Genomic DNA, 16,533 nt, shown 5'->3' on the forward strand with positions numbered 1-16,533 from the left:
CTTATAAACTTAGAATAGGTGGATGAGTGTAAAAAATTGCATTTTCTTACTTATGGAAAAAGAAAGACACGGATTAATGCATTAACAGGTTTATAAATACTGCAGGTGTAATGGTGTGTTGTAATAATTTTAAATTTATTTGTTTATTTCAACGGATGATACAATCATGTAAATCAAATGAGAATTACAATGCATATCAATTTCTTCTTTTGTTTGTCGAGCTGATTATCTTTTGTTCTCAGTATTTTCTGTGCTTATATTTTTATTATCTTGTATTGTTGATTCATGAATTCTGTATAAAGACAAATGTTGAAATTTCAATACCTCAAGCCCCCAGCTCGTCCATCCAGGAAGTAAATACCGTGCAAATAGTTCTAAGCATTTTGGGTTATCCGGAAGATATGATGCTATTAGGTCTAAATGCAGTACATCAGCAATCCAAAACAGACAAAAAATACAGATGATATAACATTACTCTAGTTTTTTTAATATTAGAAGATAAAGTTGTATTAAAACATCATCATACACATTGTTCATACTATTTAATTTACACAGATGTACCTGTTATGGGTGGCTTGTGTGAATGAACTGCACTGGGAATGCTAACAAGTAATTTACCATCAGGAATTTTAATTTCATTATTAGAAGAAGCTGCTCCTAATATTAATAGTTCATAAGGCTGTTTTGCTGGCATTGGATTAAAATCACAAACTGGTTTCCCTGATCTAGTTACCTAAAATATATTCAATTTTCATTGAGAATAATTATATTTTGCAATTGGCATAATATGATCATTACTAAAAATTATGGAACCATTCGTTCTTGCTAAAAAGAACATATGTAACCAAGTCACATTAACTTACTTTAACCCAATACCACTTTGCTTGAAATTTAACGCCCCATGCTGGGAACATATCATTTGAGATACTGCGTAAATGACTGGGAGCATTTGTGCACCATACAGCAACTACACCATTTGTACTTAGTAATTTTCCAATTGGTATTTTGATCAGATCCTCGTTATACATCATTTTGTAACTGTTTATTACAAAATTGCGTAAGATAACTGTCTAAACATGAATATTATATATGTTCAAAACAAAAAATAATACTTACTATTTCAGAGAAAGTTATCCTAAAAAATAAACATTTACATGCTTATATTCAACTTTGAAAATTTACCTAGATTCTGAATATTTTCTTTTCTTTCTTCTTATAGATTTATTCCACCATGGTGGATCCAATAAAATCAAATCAAATTGATTATTTAATTCCATTTTTTCTGCTATATTTTTTATGTCATTGCAGTAAAAATAACATTGTTCAGGGAAAACATATTTCTCTGATTGAGTTTCAGATATTATTGCCATGTTCATTTTATTGCACCCATGTAAATTTTCTATGTTATGAGTAACAGTATCAGAATAAAACTTTTGTGATATCATACGAGCTGCTTCGTTGTTATCATAAACTATTTCATCTGGAAACAATCCTTCTGCCTTTGCTGATGATAAAATTCTGGCCAATCCTTCTTTAATAGGATTCATCTGTAGAGTAATTAGATTCTATTAAAGCTTTGGAACTTATATTTATTCCGAAATAATAAGAACATAGTGTAAGTTACTACACTGAAGAATTAAATAAAATTTAAACATTTATATTATTATTTATAATTTACAGTTAAATTGCCAAATGGATTGATTCAATTAATTTCACGGAATTTTGCAAATAATCGATTACACATATAAAACAAATATTAAATAAGATTAAGTATTCAACAAAAAATATACATATAGGTTAATTTACTTGTTCCATATCTTCGCCTGAAAAGTGTTTCGATCTTTTCCTTTTTCTTGTTTTCCCACTACTTGCACTTTCCTCGTCATCATTAACAACTTGATTACCCCGTAAATATTGCGAATTTATATCAAATAACAATTCATTGAATTTCAAACTGAGTATCTTATCACCTTCTCGAACATATTTATAACTATTGTCAAGATGATCTAAATGAGATATTATCCAACCATCAGCAGCAGCATATTTTAAACACATATTTGATCATACACAATTCAAATAATACTTAATAATGTTCATCATTGTCAACACAATTTCCGACTAGTAACGTAGATGATCCTCTAGTCTGGCGTCAAGTACATAAAAAAAAACTTGTTACAACAAAGAAATAGATTTACATCTAACCAATATGCTGATCACAAATCAGCATCACGTACACTTTCTTTGATTACAATCAATACTTATGTCAATTCGAGAAAACAATTAAAGGACAAATCACATACGTGTCTTTATAGCAACCGGTAGATCGAACATATGAGGCAATCTCAAATTAGCACTTTAAATTTGAAATACGTTACAAATATCGGATTCAGTATATTTATTATAAATAGTGTCTGCCTGTCCTACTGTACGGTACACACAACATAATGATTGAAATAAAGACTTTCCGCGATAATCACTTGCACATAGGCAACGCCTGCCGTGTAGCAACCCGTATTATAGAACAATATACAGTCAGTCCTGATTCAGGATAACAACCCTTAATATGTGCAACTTTATTCCAAAGTAAAGCCTCTTTAATGATACAACTGACAATGTATTATACAGTTAAAGAGAGGCTTAAACATTTCGTTTATCTTGAATAATTTAGAGAATCCTGGGAAGTATACAAAATTAGTTGTGAAGATAAGATTGCAAATATTATACTTATATAACATATTTATTTTTAAAATGAACAGCCTATAAACTTCTTCATACGTAGGTGATAAATATATTGTAGACCTTTTTTTATACTATTTATCATATATATATATAGATGTGTCGGTCATAGAACCATAGCGTAACATAAGCGTATATGCCTCTGTCTGAATAAATACTACACATGGAAGACTACTGACCGCTCAATATTGCGACGCGTGCGCTTCTCAGCCTGAAAATACCGGAGTCGCTTCAATGCTACAGACGTATAAGCGTGTTAATCAATGGTAAGAATATTTTTTTGAAACAATTGATTTGTCAGTGAGATTTGTGCAAAACTTTTTGAGTTCTTCTTAGTCTCAAAGGACACGGCATTCTTGACATAAATGTGAAGTGCAATTGAATGTATATTAGTGCCAGGAGCACAATGAATAATAAAGTGATAAAATAACTCTAGTAATTAAACTACATAGAAATTATTTTGAAAGTATAAAGCAAAATTTGGTTCAATGAATTAATACATAGAGTCACTACCGCGTTGATAATTTGTCAAATATTACCAGAATATCTTCCGAATAAATTTTTCGAGCAGACTTGCAACTACCAGTGATAATCATTATAAAAGAGTTCACTAAGAATCAAATTGGTGTCTGGGAGTATATTTTCGGGCTTGACAATCCATTAAGTTTTTTAAATACATTTAGTTTATTAAAGGCCATTAATAGATACCATTATCATCTCTTTTCATTTTAAATTTATAGATGGCAGAAATGGACGTAGCAGCCATGATCATGAACGACTCCAGTTGTGCTCTTTGTAAACTGGGCCCTCCACCTAATATGATTCTTCACCTCCCACCTCCACCAATTCCATCTTTTCTTCAACATGCATCAGAATTTTACCCAAATTCAGAATCATTACCGTTCCCCCCACATGTTAATGACAGTCCGTGTAAGCACCTGTGCGATTGGCGTTCCGAGGGAGTGCAGTACATCGAGATGCCTCAACAAGGTCAATTGATTTTTCATCCTTTACATCAATGGACCTCTGAGTCAATTTATGTTAGTATCACGTTTGTTTTTATTATATTTTACTCCTCATGGAAAAATTAATTTACAGACCTTCACTTTTATTTTGACTACTATTACATTCAGAACGACAGGTGCAACATAGATAAGTCTTACAGGCCATTATGAAAGTCGATCAATGCAAAAACTACATCACTGCATGACGTATTGTACTTGTGTAATTGTTAATTTTTAAGATAATAATACAGATAAATTGTCAATAATTATTTTACAGGGACCGTCTTTGATGACACATGGTTACTTGTCTTAATATCATCTTGCATTGGAGTCATCTTCGTTGGAATATTACTAGCAGCATTGCTGTTAAAATGCAAATTGTGAGTAAAATATAATTTTGCACTAAAATATTTGTATTTCCTAACGCCATTTTCATTATTAATAATGATGTATATCATTTATGTAATGAAACTATGATAATTCACGTTACTAAAATTACAAAAATTGCAGTAATGGCGGCGGTAAGAACGGCGTGATTTCAATGCCAGCAACTGCATCTAATATGCAAGCAAAAAGTGGACGAATTCAAAGTGAGGCTGTTCTGTATCCATGTGCAGCAGATGCAATGCAAGACAGCCGTGTAATGTGGGCAACACTTACACCCCGAGGAACTACTCGTCATTACTTAGAAGAACATACCTACGAAACTATTGGCAATGGACAATTTCATAAGCGTGCGGCAACAGTGACACCAACGGAGCATGTAAAGTTTAAGATAATATAATTCGACTGTAATTCGTTAGGCATTATATATCACATTCATCACATAATTTCATGCAGCTGCATGTGAATATCTGTTACAAGTACATAGTCTGACAAATATATCACTGCTACTGTTTAGACTTACGCAGAACCTCCTGTTAGTTCACCTGCAAATCCAAGACCAAAGGATGACAAAGCATTTGACAACACAGCATTTGTAGATTACGAAGAACCCTTGTCGCTCAGAACTGAATACTATCAACTTGATGATGTTTTGGAACCCAACGAACCAGGTGATTTCTTCTGATAAACTGTTTCTTGTTTAATTAGAATCATTAGGTTTCATACAATTATCAATTCAAAGAATATGAGCGCCAGCTATCAATGTATGATTCAAATATTATGAGCCTTCTGTAGAGATTCCTTTCTTCTATCACGGCATTCAAATACGGCACGTTAAAAAATTATATTTATTACTTAGGTATTTTTGGAATGCAAAGAGGAACTCTACGCCCACGAGTCAGCTCTCCTACGAGAATTGAACATCCGAATCTGCCACCGTTAAACCTTCATCCTCATAAACGATTGTCACGCAAGGCTTCTGTCCATCAACCGAATACGGATACATTGCTGAGAAGCAGTATCGCATCATCAACTTATATTCCTACCATATAATTTGGAGAATACTTAATCAAGTTGATGAAACACAAAGACTTTTTCAAGTAGCAGTAGTGGAATTCTTGCTATATGGAATATAGTAGAGTACCCAGACTGAAGACGAATTGTATTGTATCACGTTTCTATTCTTTTTTTACAGGTTATTTGAAATATTAACAGTATTAATGATATTATCACAGATAATACAGAAGAATAAATAATAATGGGATAGTGTAAATTATTAGAAAAGCAGTGTACGAAAGTCAAGCAAGACAAGAATAGGAAAGTGAAAGGAATTCGACGATATTTCTCATTAAGCTATATGTTTTAATTAAAGTGCATACTCTTTTCTATCGAATATCATCGCTAAGAGACTCATTATTAAAAGACAGATTAACAATCTCACTGTAAATGAGACAAAATATGTAAGCTTTATGTGAAATCAATTTGTATGTCAATAAACGATCTTACACGTATTTCATATGACTATCTTCAAACGCGCATCTTAAGATATAGATACAGTATAAAATGGCATTAAGAACTTGATCAGAATCCATTATGAATTCTGAATACTTATTTTGAAAATCATCACTAAATATCACTTTCTTAAATATGTCTCAATTTGTTCCAATAAAAAAGAATATGGACGAAACAGAAATATTCTCCTACATCTTCACCCATTTTTTTGGATTCACCCGTCGTTAGAAAAATAGAATTAGTATCTGACGATTTTTGTAAAAACTGGTTATCAATTTCTTTATATATGCGACAAATGGAATCACATACGTTCACATAATCACAATTTGATTATGATTTGATACGCAACATTGTGCAAATGAGAACAAATATCACTGTGCATAGAAATATGTTTCAATTAATAAAAAACTATTTATTCTTGTAAAAAGAATCTGACACAAGCGTTAGTTATTCCTACTACTTTAATAAGTATTAAGGCAATTATTGATTCATTATAATATAACGAGAAAATATTGAAAAATTATAACATAACTTTTCACTTTTCACAAAAAAAAATAAATAATATAACTACAACATGACAAATCTAATAATGTATGTTAAATTCGTATTCGATTATTCATTAAGACAACACGTGAAAAGGATAATATAGTGTAATAAGAAAAAAATTATTATATTATAGGCGATTTATATCAATGCACAGCATTAAATAAAATATAGACCTTTTGTATTTGCATAATTCGAAAGATAACAAGAGCCCTTATATTAGTTAAACTGTGTGTAACTCGTGTCCGTTGAATCACAAAATATCTTGTAAGGAACTCTGAGGAAAATATTGGACGCTTTCATCATTTTAGCGCAATCACACTAGAATGCAGGTATCGAAACGCAAAAGTACACTTTACAAGTGCTTCTTTTTTACGATTCTCATATTATATAGTTTATAATGCCAATAAGGCATGGCATCTATTAGAGCCGTTAGAAATTACTTGATATTCTTTGCTTAATTCATCGACAAGACATACCTCAAATGATACACTCAGTCTCATGAATTTCTTATGTCAAATATGGAACACCTATTTTCAATTTCCAATATTTTAAGATGCTTTCAATGCCATAGGAAATATATGGAGAAATTTGTTCTAGAGGTTCTCCTGATGAGCATTTTGGGTAGAAATGCTGGTTGCATCGAAAACAGTTGTATCATCATCATCTTCCTCTTCCAAGGGCAATAGTCTCATCTCAACATCCTGTCTGTGTGCAAGGATACCATACTTCCGTATCATCTGAGGTCGCGTTTTACTTAATCTAAAAAAACAAATAGTACATTAATGACACTCACATACAATGAAAGAGATGAGAGAAACAAACCTGAGACTACGAAACACGATGTAAGCCATCACCACAATGCTGAGACCTACAAACACTAAAAAACCACGCAGCAGGGCACCAGAGTTCAAAGATGCAGAACGATCCAGGCTTGGCTGTAATGAGAGAGAAGATTAAAAATGTACACTGACTATCTCAGTTGAACATATCCCACACTACCTACCAAGCTCGGAGACATAGTACTGGTAGCTATCAATGTGCTGACATTGTTTAGATTCTTCCCAGATTTTAAGGTTCCATTACCTTTTGATTTCTCATCCTTAGTAATTTGTGCAGACTTTTGTTGGTCTTGGATATTTTGCATTTCCTTCAAAAGATTAGGGTGTGGCGATGTGGCCGTGTTCCTGGCGGGGCTTTCAGCGATATCAAGCACTTGTGTATCCTCAGCGCAAAATGCGAAGCGTGCTACAATGAGGATCATCCAGAAAATGAGAAGTCGTATAGCGTGTAAATTCGAGAGCGTCATTATTTCCTGTCATTTATAAGTTCCTAGTTGTAAAACGAATGATAATATGATGAGACCGGTTGACGTTTCACTGCAAAACCCATGTTGATGGTTCGGTCTGATTCGGTCCGTTACGCGTGTTCCCTATTCACAGCTGTTTCGCAGCTGTGCACCTGCGGACCTCAAATAACACGGTCAATGTCATATTTGAAAGATACCGCTGTCACGCAAACACATAAAATCTGTAATCGACTCTGACAACTGAAAATATTCAATATTTTCCTTGTGAATGACGGAAATTCATAAAATATCATTAAATTTCCCGAATAAATGAAAAATACCTTATTAATACTCTATAGAAATGTAAATATGATATTTTTTTTCAATATGTAATATCAGCAAGCAACTGCGCAAATTACAAAGATAGCGCCACTTTCCTTGCGCGAAAGTGCTAAGGTGGGGGAGATTTTTAATGGTAGGGATAAAGTTTCAACCAATAAACGAGCTGTTTTCGCGCACGGTGCAGCTGAGACAGCGACAGTTGGATTGAGTTGGACGCAATACGTCGTGTGCGGTAGTCGTATATGGCGTAGAGGCGTTGCGACAGGGAGTAAAGGAACGAGAAACGAAAGCGACAGCGAATTTAGGATAATCGCGCATCAGGAAAAAAACCTCGCTGAAGATGGTGGGCGGTGAGTGTATCACGGATGGTTTGCGATGTATTGAAAAAACGACGAATCGGACGGAGGAGAGTGTCAACGACGCGGCCGAGGAACTTGAGGCCTCCATGAGAAAGTGCGAGGGTCATCTGTCTTCGACGAAGACAAACAGCTGTTCGTCCTGCAAAGGTGTAAATCGTACGACAGAAATGGCGCAAGAAGATAACAGCCCCTGCTGGGATAGTCTACCCAGTGTCATATTGTTCGAGATATTTTCATACCTGCCACAAGAAAATCGAATAAGAGCGTCACAGGTGAGGTGGCTACAAAGATGATTTGTACCCCCTGTAGATTTACTGGATGCTTTGGTACCAATCACTGAGTGTGTGTATATGTATGTGTTGTTATTATTGGGTGGGCAGGAAGAAGTTGTTGGTCAACTATATATATATACATTTATTATCATCACTGACCTTCCATATTATCGGATATTTAAGAAAAAAATAACTGAAAATAATAATGCAGATCACTATTCTTTTTTTATCACAGTTATTCCTAGTATATTTTTATATTGTGGTGCATCTTTGATCGACAGGTATGCAGAAATTGGAGATACGCTTTATTTCATCCAAGCTTTTGGAAGAAGATCACCTTCAGATTTCGAGAGGATGACAATATGTCTGGTGTCAGATTTATGACAAATTGTTTTGGACTCAGTGTTCGTGAGGCAACTGTAAGGTGCGACATAGTCAATAGGTGTCTTAAGGAAGCTTCCAGGCTCTTAAAGAAGCTTGGTGGAAATACATACTTACGCAAATTGTTCCTGGAACCAAGTTCCTGCACCTTATATTGGCCCACTCTGCGTGTAGATTGCACAAAGAAAGAGTAAGCATTTTTCGTATATCTTTTCTGACAGACTTCATGATTCAACACATGCATTTTTTGATGTTTTATTTTTACAGTCGATATTTCTGCACTCACATAATGGAATCACTTCATAAAATCGTGGAAAACAGTAATTGCTTAGAAGCCTTAAGTTTTGGATGTCTTGAAGATCTAACGGCAAGTGCCGGTCCGATCATGGAGTCACTTCAGCGTCATCACGCGAAGCACCTAACGCACCTAAGCCTAGCATCAGTCAAAGATGATCCTGGCGACTATGTGCTTTCAGACTTAGACAGCTGCATGTTCAGATCGTTTGTCAGATTATCTTACTTAACTGTGGACTATGATTATGTGAGCAACAGCTTGCTCGAGGCTTTAGATAGTGGTCTTATGGAGAGGCTAGTAATCCATGTGCATGGATATGAGGAAGATCATCCTGGAACAACAAATAACTCCTGGATTAACTTCGTTGGAAAGAAGTGAGTCGACATATTCGTTTAATCAATTTGCTATATGCCTCTAGTCATATTTCAACTTGGAGAACAGTGTAGTCGTGTATTTCGATACTTTCATTTATCAATAATAGGAGAGCTAACGTCGCGAGAGTATAATTCAAAAGCAAATATAGATTGAGTATACACTTCATATCTGTTTGAACTGAGCTATTGTAAATATTATTGTGATGTTTATGACTCATATTACTTTCAGTCCGCACTGTGAACTCCGGTTAAACCTTATGCACTCTTATCTGGCCGTAACCATCCTAGATTCGCATATTCTACAACCAGCAATGCCACTAACTCATTTGAAGGTGCTATTTTGTGAGACAGTTAACGCTAACGCAATTCATCGATTGGCAGCTTGGTATCCAAATACTCTGAGGTCTCTAGTGTGGATAGACTGTCTAGATTCCGCGCCATACTCCCCAGTTACTTATGACCCAAATGATATAGACAGGTAAGAGAAGAGAAGTTAATATTAAGCTTGCACGACTAATAATGCAAGCATACGATTTGCAGCCCGGATCCACTAGTCTTGCTAGCTTGGAAATGTACGAAACTCGTGGAAATCGTCTTTCTGGGATACAAGTATTATCAAGAGAACCTCCTGGCCATAGCCCGTCTACGGGAAGGCACTCTGGAACGACTGGAATTCGCTGAAAATGACATTTCCAGTGAAAACGAAACATTCTGGTTCGAAGGACCCGCCATAAGGAATGTAAGTATCACTATCGTATTAGCATAGCATATGCAAGCTAACTATGCATCATCTCCAGTGTGTTAATTGCCCGTGAGAAAGTTAGTATAACGCACTGATCCGAATTTCCTAGTTTTCACCCTGACAACTTCTCATTAGAAATTCACTCTGTATTCAGTACAAAGATAATGCGATGGTACACTATAATAATAGACAATGCCCAAACTAATGGAATATGGAGAGATGAACTTATTTTAACGATTTCTTAGGAAATTCAAGAGATAATGGGTGGTGCTTGGAACTTGTTAACCGACGCGGAATTACCAACTGTCCTGATGGATCCACATGAAGGTGACAGCAGAGAAGTCATAATGCCAATGGTCCTGCGCGACCAGAAGTAAGGGTCGACGACCTTGGGTACGAGTAATATCTACCATCATTGCAACAAGTCATCAAAGATCATCAACTCCAATATGTATCGGTAACAGATAGCCGTCAGCACCGAAAACTATATTATTCACCAGGTACCAAGGAAGCGATCCGTCGTGACGGCAGGTCAACAACTAAGAGCGTAATGTTCTATTTGTTATGTTTTTTTTAATTGAATTACCCATTAATCGCGAGAGTAGCAACGATCCTTAAAGCGTTAAGTGTACCAATATTGTCGGTCGCGACAAAACGAAACTAAAACGAAAACGATAAGTGATCGCATTATCACGTGAACAAGGATCACGTCACTTTTAAAGTGATGGAAAAGATAATCCTCAAGAGTGGATTGCTTTTGGTTTTTCCAAAAATGAAAGTGGAACGACACCAAACGAAAAACGACTCGTGAAAACTGAGAAGAAAGAAAGAAGAGAATGATATAATAAACATTCAACACCCTCAGTAAAATGATTGACGGGCTCCGCATAGAAAGGCGAAAAAAAAATATCACAATGGGCAACACAAAGAATATATGACCCTTGAACGAAACATCCGCGCAAGGATGCACATTATCGCGGAGCCACATGCGTTAGAGGGTGCATATACATTTATATCTATGAACGTATATATATTATGTATATATGTACGTATATATATGCCGGGCTGTGCTTCTTTCTTATATTCCTCAATATTTATTTGCATGGAGGTACATATATATTATCGCGACTGTCCTCCTGTTCCCGGACCTACCGTAAGCCCCATATATATATTTTCGCGATGATCGAACTGTTGTACAGTCTCTCTCGCAAATTTGACCAGTTTCTCCCATTTATCCTGCAGCCATAAAGATACAGAAGCAACGTGAAACGGAAACAAGGAGACTAAAACACTTTGAAAGTATATAAGCCCACCGATAACCGATATAGTTTACCGTTTCCGTGCCTGCTGCATGTACGCAGGGAGAGACAGAATGTTTAATGTAGAGTCCCAGTTATATGGATGCTATCCAGATATATTATCAGAAACACTGACAAAGGTGTGTAGACAGCAGGGCCGACTTGAATGGCCTGTAGTAACCTAAACCTGTACCGCAGGGTAATCTAGACTCAAAGGATCCAATGAACTAGCTGTATTAAGTATCCAAGAAATTATGGAAGATAGAAGATAGGGACACGTATGAGTGGCATTCAAGATAACCGGGCAATAAAGATAGAAAATAACGAGAGAGTATTAATCAACATCGAGAGAGATTAATGTAGTGACAAAAGCAAATGGGTCCGGGCAACAATAATGACAACAAATAGTAACAACACGCGCCTCCAGTTATGCGCGATAGTGTCATCTTCCATGAGAAGCAAGTGAGAAAACAAAAGAGTATAAGATACGCGTCAGGATGAAAATATTCCGTTGTTAACAAGAGAAAAAAAAAGAGGAAAGCGTTAAAAGCATAAGCCAATAATAAAGAAAGACGCGATGACAGATATTTTTCCAACTTGCTGGAATTTAGTTTGTAGTTGATACGTGTGCACGACTGTAAAAGCATGAATGGGCGTATGCATGAGACAAAAAGCAAGTCGAGAGCGTTATAAGGATACGAGGAGAAAGAGAAGAAAGAACGAGAGACAGTAGTGGGCGTCTGCGTGCATGTATGAGTCTGAGAAATATTTTAAAAGAAAAAAAAAAATGATGTGACTCGCCTAGACAAATGAAACGAGCTCGACCGCTCGAACACGATGTAATATCGAATCGCGATCCGAGGTTATTTTTAATACCAAAACCAATCGGACGCACCGTGTAAAGACAGAGAGAAAAAGAGAGAGAAGGGAGAAAGTAAGAAAAGCAAAGAAAAATTGATAAATGAAGGAAACAAAACGTGTATGAAGTATCCTCGTGGGCAGAACGCGTCGCGAAGTTGAATGGAAAGTTTATCATCGGCCAACACACCATATATATTAATAATAAAATGTAAACTTTTACATTCATTTACGCGGCACGGACTGTCGAATGAATGCTAAGCTAACTGTAAACTAGTTGAATTAGTTGCTAATAATATACTATATATATATATATGTAAATTCCGTATATACGTTATGTAATATGTGTATACATATATTGTGTGTCTATGTATATACATATTATATGTATATATGTATGTGTCCGTATATATATAGACACGACTTGAATGAAAATAACGCGCTGACGTACAGTGCAACGCGTGAAATGCGCAAAAGATATCGTGTGGAAGCACAATGAATACCTCCAAAAAAAAAAAGACCTTGCATGCATTCAATTTCCTAAAGTAAAAACTGACGAGGTTGGAATTCAAAGTCGAAGATATATGTGAGAAACGTTAACGAATATGAAAAGTCAGACACGAGAGCAGGTGCATCCGTTTCTGTCGTACGATTCTTCGGGAATATTTTGAATTGTTTACAAGGTGTAGATGATAATTAAATAAAAGAAAAAAAAAAGATGCAAGACGCGCAAATTGACAGCGCTTAACATAGAAGATCGTGCAAGGAGAATTAAAAAAAATATATATATATATACACACCAGAACAGCAATCTTATATATTATACAGTTAACTATTCTGAGATGCTATTTACTTTTTCGAGTCGGTGTATTATTATATGGTTATTATTGTTAATATTATTATGATCGTCGTATATCGTTCTTATGTGCCGCGTACACAACACTAATTTTTCATTTTATACACACTGTGATCGAGTACGTCCTCTGTTTACGTGAGAGCAACAAAGAGATGAGAAGGCGAGAGACTATTTAACAAACAAAAACGACAAAAATTATAAAACCTACTTACGTCGTGAGGTTGCGCGCAAAGTCAAGAAACAGACAAAATAATTATGATAATAATGTAAAACCACGTGTATATGAAAGAGCAAGCGATAGAAGACCACGCGCGCGCGCGCGTCTGTGTTCGTGTGTGTGATTGAGAGAAAGAGAGAGAAGCAAGGTGAGCCGAGATAAAATTGAGAGAAAGTCAAACAAGCGTGTAAAGAGAGAGAGAGAGAGAGAGAATGTCTTTTTTATTGTTATTTTTATGTTATGTTTGGGTGAAAGAAAAAAAAGGATAACTGGTGGCTGTCCAAGACGGCAAATTTAAGGGGATAACGGTGAAAGGTCAAGAAGAAAGGTGGTGGGACGGGTTGGAGGGGAAAAGAGAGTGAAGGCGTAGGACGAAATAAAAAAAAACGGGCCTTAATATGTACCTGAGTCGCGATAAAAATTGATTTCAATCGTGCAGTAAGATTTTGTCACGCGACGAACAACCCCCACCAAAACTAAAGAAGAAAACAAGATAAAGTTTAAGTCCACGACGATTTGAAACGGGTGCGTGATTTTCGACAAGAAAATACGAGACTGCTCGCGGCCCTCCACTTTTCTTCTCGAGCCCACTGTATGTAGATAAATTGACGAGGGAATAACGCGTAAAATAAGTCAGGTTAAAATCAAAAGAAGGAGAAGTAGAAGGAAGACACGTGAGAATATACAAAAAGCATAGGGAAATATACGTCAAGCTCTCTGCAGGGAGAAATTGTCGTGCGCGACAAAAACGTCTTTACGTCTTCTCTTCAGATACCGTATGTATCTCGTTGAAACATTATGACTTACAGATATATATTAGAGAGTCCGTGAAATAAGGAAGAGTGAGACCACAGAGAAGGGTGTTAACCGTGAAAAATTTGTTTCGATCGTTTACACTTATGGTTTATTTATTTTCTATTTTTGATCACGTTACATCACGTTTTACCGTCTCTTATGTTTTCCCTTGTTTTATGTCTCTTTTCTTCAACTTCTTATTGCTTCTCCTTCTGTTATACTTCTTTCACGATATCATCGTCATTGACCTGATCATTATTCTTATATCGATCGTGGAGCCGATCGTAGGCAGAAAATTGACGAAATTCGTAGCAATGAATATAGAGAGAAAAAGAAACGGATATCCGAATGTCTAGAGTGAGAACGAATGCATTTTACAAGGAATTTAAGAATCACAAAGGCAAACAAAGAAAACATAATTATCACTTACACACATAATATACGTTAAGCATACATTACGTATGGGCACCATCTCCATTGAAGTCTCGTGCAAATTTCGTTCATTATTTAACTATCTTATTCCCATCTCTTTCACAATCTGTTACGATAATTCGTATCTAACGATAATAAGCTATCCCAGCTGATCGAAGATATCGTCATTACCTTTTAAATTCATCAAATTGTATTATAACAGACGCGTAGATACAGCTCAATGGCAGATGAGATGGTGCGTCATGATGACGACGATTTACTAAATAAAGTGGCGGTAATGACACCTAGTATAGCAAGAAACAGAGAGCGAAAGAGAGAGATCAAGATATATCGATATATTTCAAAAAAACACCTATATATCGATATATATATATATATATATGTAATGCGAGATATTTGAGATCTGCAGTAAATAAGCCCTGAAGCTCACTCGAATGATGAATATGTTTTGTGATGAAATGAGAGTAAGAGAGAGAGAGAGAGAGAGAGGAAACACAAATACCTTGAGAGCCAACTAATATCCCTTTGAGACGAAGATACGAACCTGCCACGAATCAAAAATACTGTATAATATCAAACGAACGTTAGTGAAGTATTAACAGAATGCCGAGATCTATTTTTTAAGATGCGATTGTATATTTTTCTACTAAGGCAGGCCTTAGTGAGAGAGCTGCGACACAAGAGCGAAAGCGAGTAACGGTATGGGTTGCGATAATTCTCGAAAGAACAAATGATAAGTATCAAATGAACAAGCCGCGAAATCGCTGGCGATCGAAGAAAACGTAGGGCCGAGGTAACGCGTGGGCGATCGTGTGAATGTTAGATCGAACGAACGTGAAAAGCGAAGCGAGAGTGAGCACGAGTAAAATGATACAGAAGCGATGAAGTCCACGTCCACTTTGTACATAATTGATATCCGTAGCGAGAGTGAAATGTCGAAAATGGGGCTCGATGTGATCAAGCGACGATCAAGCGACGTAGTCAGTGAATGAGATGCGTAAAAATAGTCAGACCCCGGGTACTTTTGAAGATATTTAAGATATTTGCATGTTGCGAGCGTGGATGAATTATAGAGTCGAGTGGGCCGTAAGGATATAGGGCGAGCGAATAAAAGATCTGTGATAAAATAATAACTATTTAAACAATGATAACAAGCAGAAGAAACAAAATCGTTTAGGACGGGAAGGACTGGGAAGAGAGAGAGAATTTCCCAAACGAGTGCAATGGTTTTTTCTTGTCGTCGTCTACGATGACGATTCCATCGATCGATATTTGATGGAGGGAATCGATGAAAAAAATATATAATGATTAGAGGTGTATTGATTGAGCAATTAATTCAATAACTAATCAGCTCGGACATCCGCGTTTATGAAGGTACCTGCGCTACTCGAACTTTTTGCTACTTCGCCGATACGACGATGTTTGCACCGTCATCGAGACATGAGGGGAGCAAAGGTACGGGGCAAAAATCGTTGCTGCGATCGATCGATTGTCATTTTGAAAATCGATTAGTCGCACCAGGACCGCCGATCACCGCGAAAACCGCGACATTCCATGAGTTATCCGTGGTTGGTTAACCGGCGTGCTTTGCGAACGAATGATCGATGCTCGTTTCTTCTTTCTTTGTTTATTCGTTTCTTTTATTAGAGAGGGAACGAGAGAAAAAAAGTAAAAGATTAGCGCGAACGCACGTATACTTTATTTATATAAATGCATGAAGCTACGAAGTCATACAGAAAAACATATGTAGATGAGTATGAGTAAGAGCGATCATTCCATGATGAAAATGTAGATGAGTATGTTTTTGTTGGTGCCCCGTAAAAAAAAAAAAAAAAAAAACGATGA

The 16,533-nt window shown here is 36.1% G+C and overlaps 4 protein-coding genes across 5 annotated transcripts; 2 read left to right on the top strand and 2 right to left on the bottom strand.

Moving 5' to 3' along the window:
- Positions 1-108: 108 nt before the first annotated feature.
- LOC107266480 (methyltransferase-like protein 4) lies at positions 109-2,631 on the bottom strand. 2 transcript variants are annotated; one of them, XM_025083722.1, is made up of 5 exons: positions 1,807-2,631; positions 1,183-1,547; positions 864-1,038; positions 562-733; positions 109-416 (listed from the first exon to the last, which is right to left on the bottom strand). In XM_025083722.1, exons 1-5 carry the CDS (start codon positions 2,053-2,055, stop codon positions 226-228), a joined length of 1,152 nt encoding a protein of 383 aa, XP_024939490.1. In that variant the 5' UTR covers positions 2,056-2,631; the 3' UTR covers positions 109-225. The 2 variants fall into 2 exon arrangements, with proteins under 2 accessions (XP_024939490.1, XP_024939491.1); XM_025083723.1 differs by having other exon boundaries at positions 291-438.
- Positions 2,632-2,766: 135 nt separating this feature from the next.
- LOC107266482 lies at positions 2,767-6,066 on the top strand. Its single transcript, XM_015737000.2, has 6 exons — positions 2,767-3,002; positions 3,477-3,726; positions 4,018-4,120; positions 4,251-4,503; positions 4,642-4,795; positions 4,984-6,066. Exons 1-6 carry the CDS (start codon positions 3,000-3,002, stop codon positions 5,175-5,177), a joined length of 957 nt encoding a protein of 318 aa, XP_015592486.1. The 5' UTR covers positions 2,767-2,999; the 3' UTR covers positions 5,178-6,066.
- A 223-nt stretch (positions 6,067-6,289) lies between these two features.
- Positions 6,290-7,704, bottom strand: LOC107266484. Its single transcript, XM_015737002.2, has 3 exons — positions 7,186-7,704; positions 7,005-7,117; positions 6,290-6,941 (listed from the first exon to the last, which is right to left on the bottom strand). Exons 1-3 carry the CDS (start codon positions 7,486-7,488, stop codon positions 6,776-6,778), a joined length of 582 nt encoding a protein of 193 aa, XP_015592488.1. The 5' UTR covers positions 7,489-7,704; the 3' UTR covers positions 6,290-6,775.
- Positions 7,705-7,988: 284 nt separating this feature from the next.
- Positions 7,989-16,527, top strand: LOC107266478 (F-box only protein 33). The gene is made up of 6 exons (XM_015736992.2): positions 7,989-8,440; positions 8,722-9,011; positions 9,089-9,490; positions 9,720-9,968; positions 10,031-10,229; positions 10,478-16,527. The coding sequence occupies exons 1-6, from the start codon at positions 8,150-8,152 to the stop codon at positions 10,607-10,609; spliced, it is 1,563 nt and encodes a 520-aa protein (XP_015592478.1). The 5' UTR covers positions 7,989-8,149; the 3' UTR covers positions 10,610-16,527.
- The last annotated feature ends 6 nt before the right edge of the window (positions 16,528-16,533 follow it).

This window comes from Cephus cinctus, unplaced genomic scaffold, assembly GCF_000341935.2.
Source record: "Cephus cinctus unplaced genomic scaffold, Ccin1 Ccin1_scaffold0318, whole genome shotgun sequence".
Taxonomy (NCBI): domain Eukaryota; kingdom Metazoa; phylum Arthropoda; class Insecta; order Hymenoptera; family Cephidae; genus Cephus; species Cephus cinctus.

What these genes read in the sequence shown, in the direction of transcription:
- LOC107266480 (XM_025083722.1), bottom strand. Translation starts at nt 2,055, where the DNA reads ATGTGTTTAAAATATGCTGCTGCTGATGGTTGGATAATATCTCATTTA. An exon ending in AGAAAATATTCAGAATCTAG is followed by an intron (nt 1,039 to 1,182) that starts GTAAATTTTCAA and finishes TGTAATAAACAG; the next exon opens with TTACAAAATGATGTATAACG. An exon ending in ACACAAGCCACCCATAACAG is followed by an intron (nt 417 to 561) that starts GTACATCTGTGT and finishes TACTGCATTTAG; the next exon opens with ACCTAATAGCATCATATCTT.
- LOC107266482 (XM_015737000.2), top strand. An exon ending in TTGCTGTTAAAATGCAAATT is followed by an intron (nt 4,121 to 4,250) that starts GTGAGTAAAATA and finishes CAAAAATTGCAG; the next exon opens with TAATGGCGGCGGTAAGAACG. An exon ending in TTTGGAACCCAACGAACCAG is followed by an intron (nt 4,796 to 4,983) that starts GTGATTTCTTCT and finishes TTTATTACTTAG; the next exon opens with GTATTTTTGGAATGCAAAGA.
- LOC107266484 (XM_015737002.2), bottom strand. Translation starts at nt 7,488, where the DNA reads ATGACGCTCTCGAATTTACACGCTATACGACTTCTCATTTTCTGGATG. An exon ending in GTACTATGTCTCCGAGCTTG is followed by an intron (nt 7,118 to 7,185) that starts GTAGGTAGTGTG and finishes CTCTCATTACAG; the next exon opens with CCAAGCCTGGATCGTTCTGC. An exon ending in ATCGTGTTTCGTAGTCTCAG is followed by an intron (nt 6,942 to 7,004) that starts GTTTGTTTCTCT and finishes TTGTTTTTTTAG; the next exon opens with ATTAAGTAAAACGCGACCTC.
- LOC107266478 (XM_015736992.2), top strand. Translation starts at nt 8,150, where the DNA reads ATGGTGGGCGGTGAGTGTATCACGGATGGTTTGCGATGTATTGAAAAA. An exon ending in GACCCAAATGATATAGACAG is followed by an intron (nt 9,969 to 10,030) that starts GTAAGAGAAGAG and finishes TACGATTTGCAG; the next exon opens with CCCGGATCCACTAGTCTTGC. An exon ending in AAGGACCCGCCATAAGGAAT is followed by an intron (nt 10,230 to 10,477) that starts GTAAGTATCACT and finishes ACGATTTCTTAG; the next exon opens with GAAATTCAAGAGATAATGGG.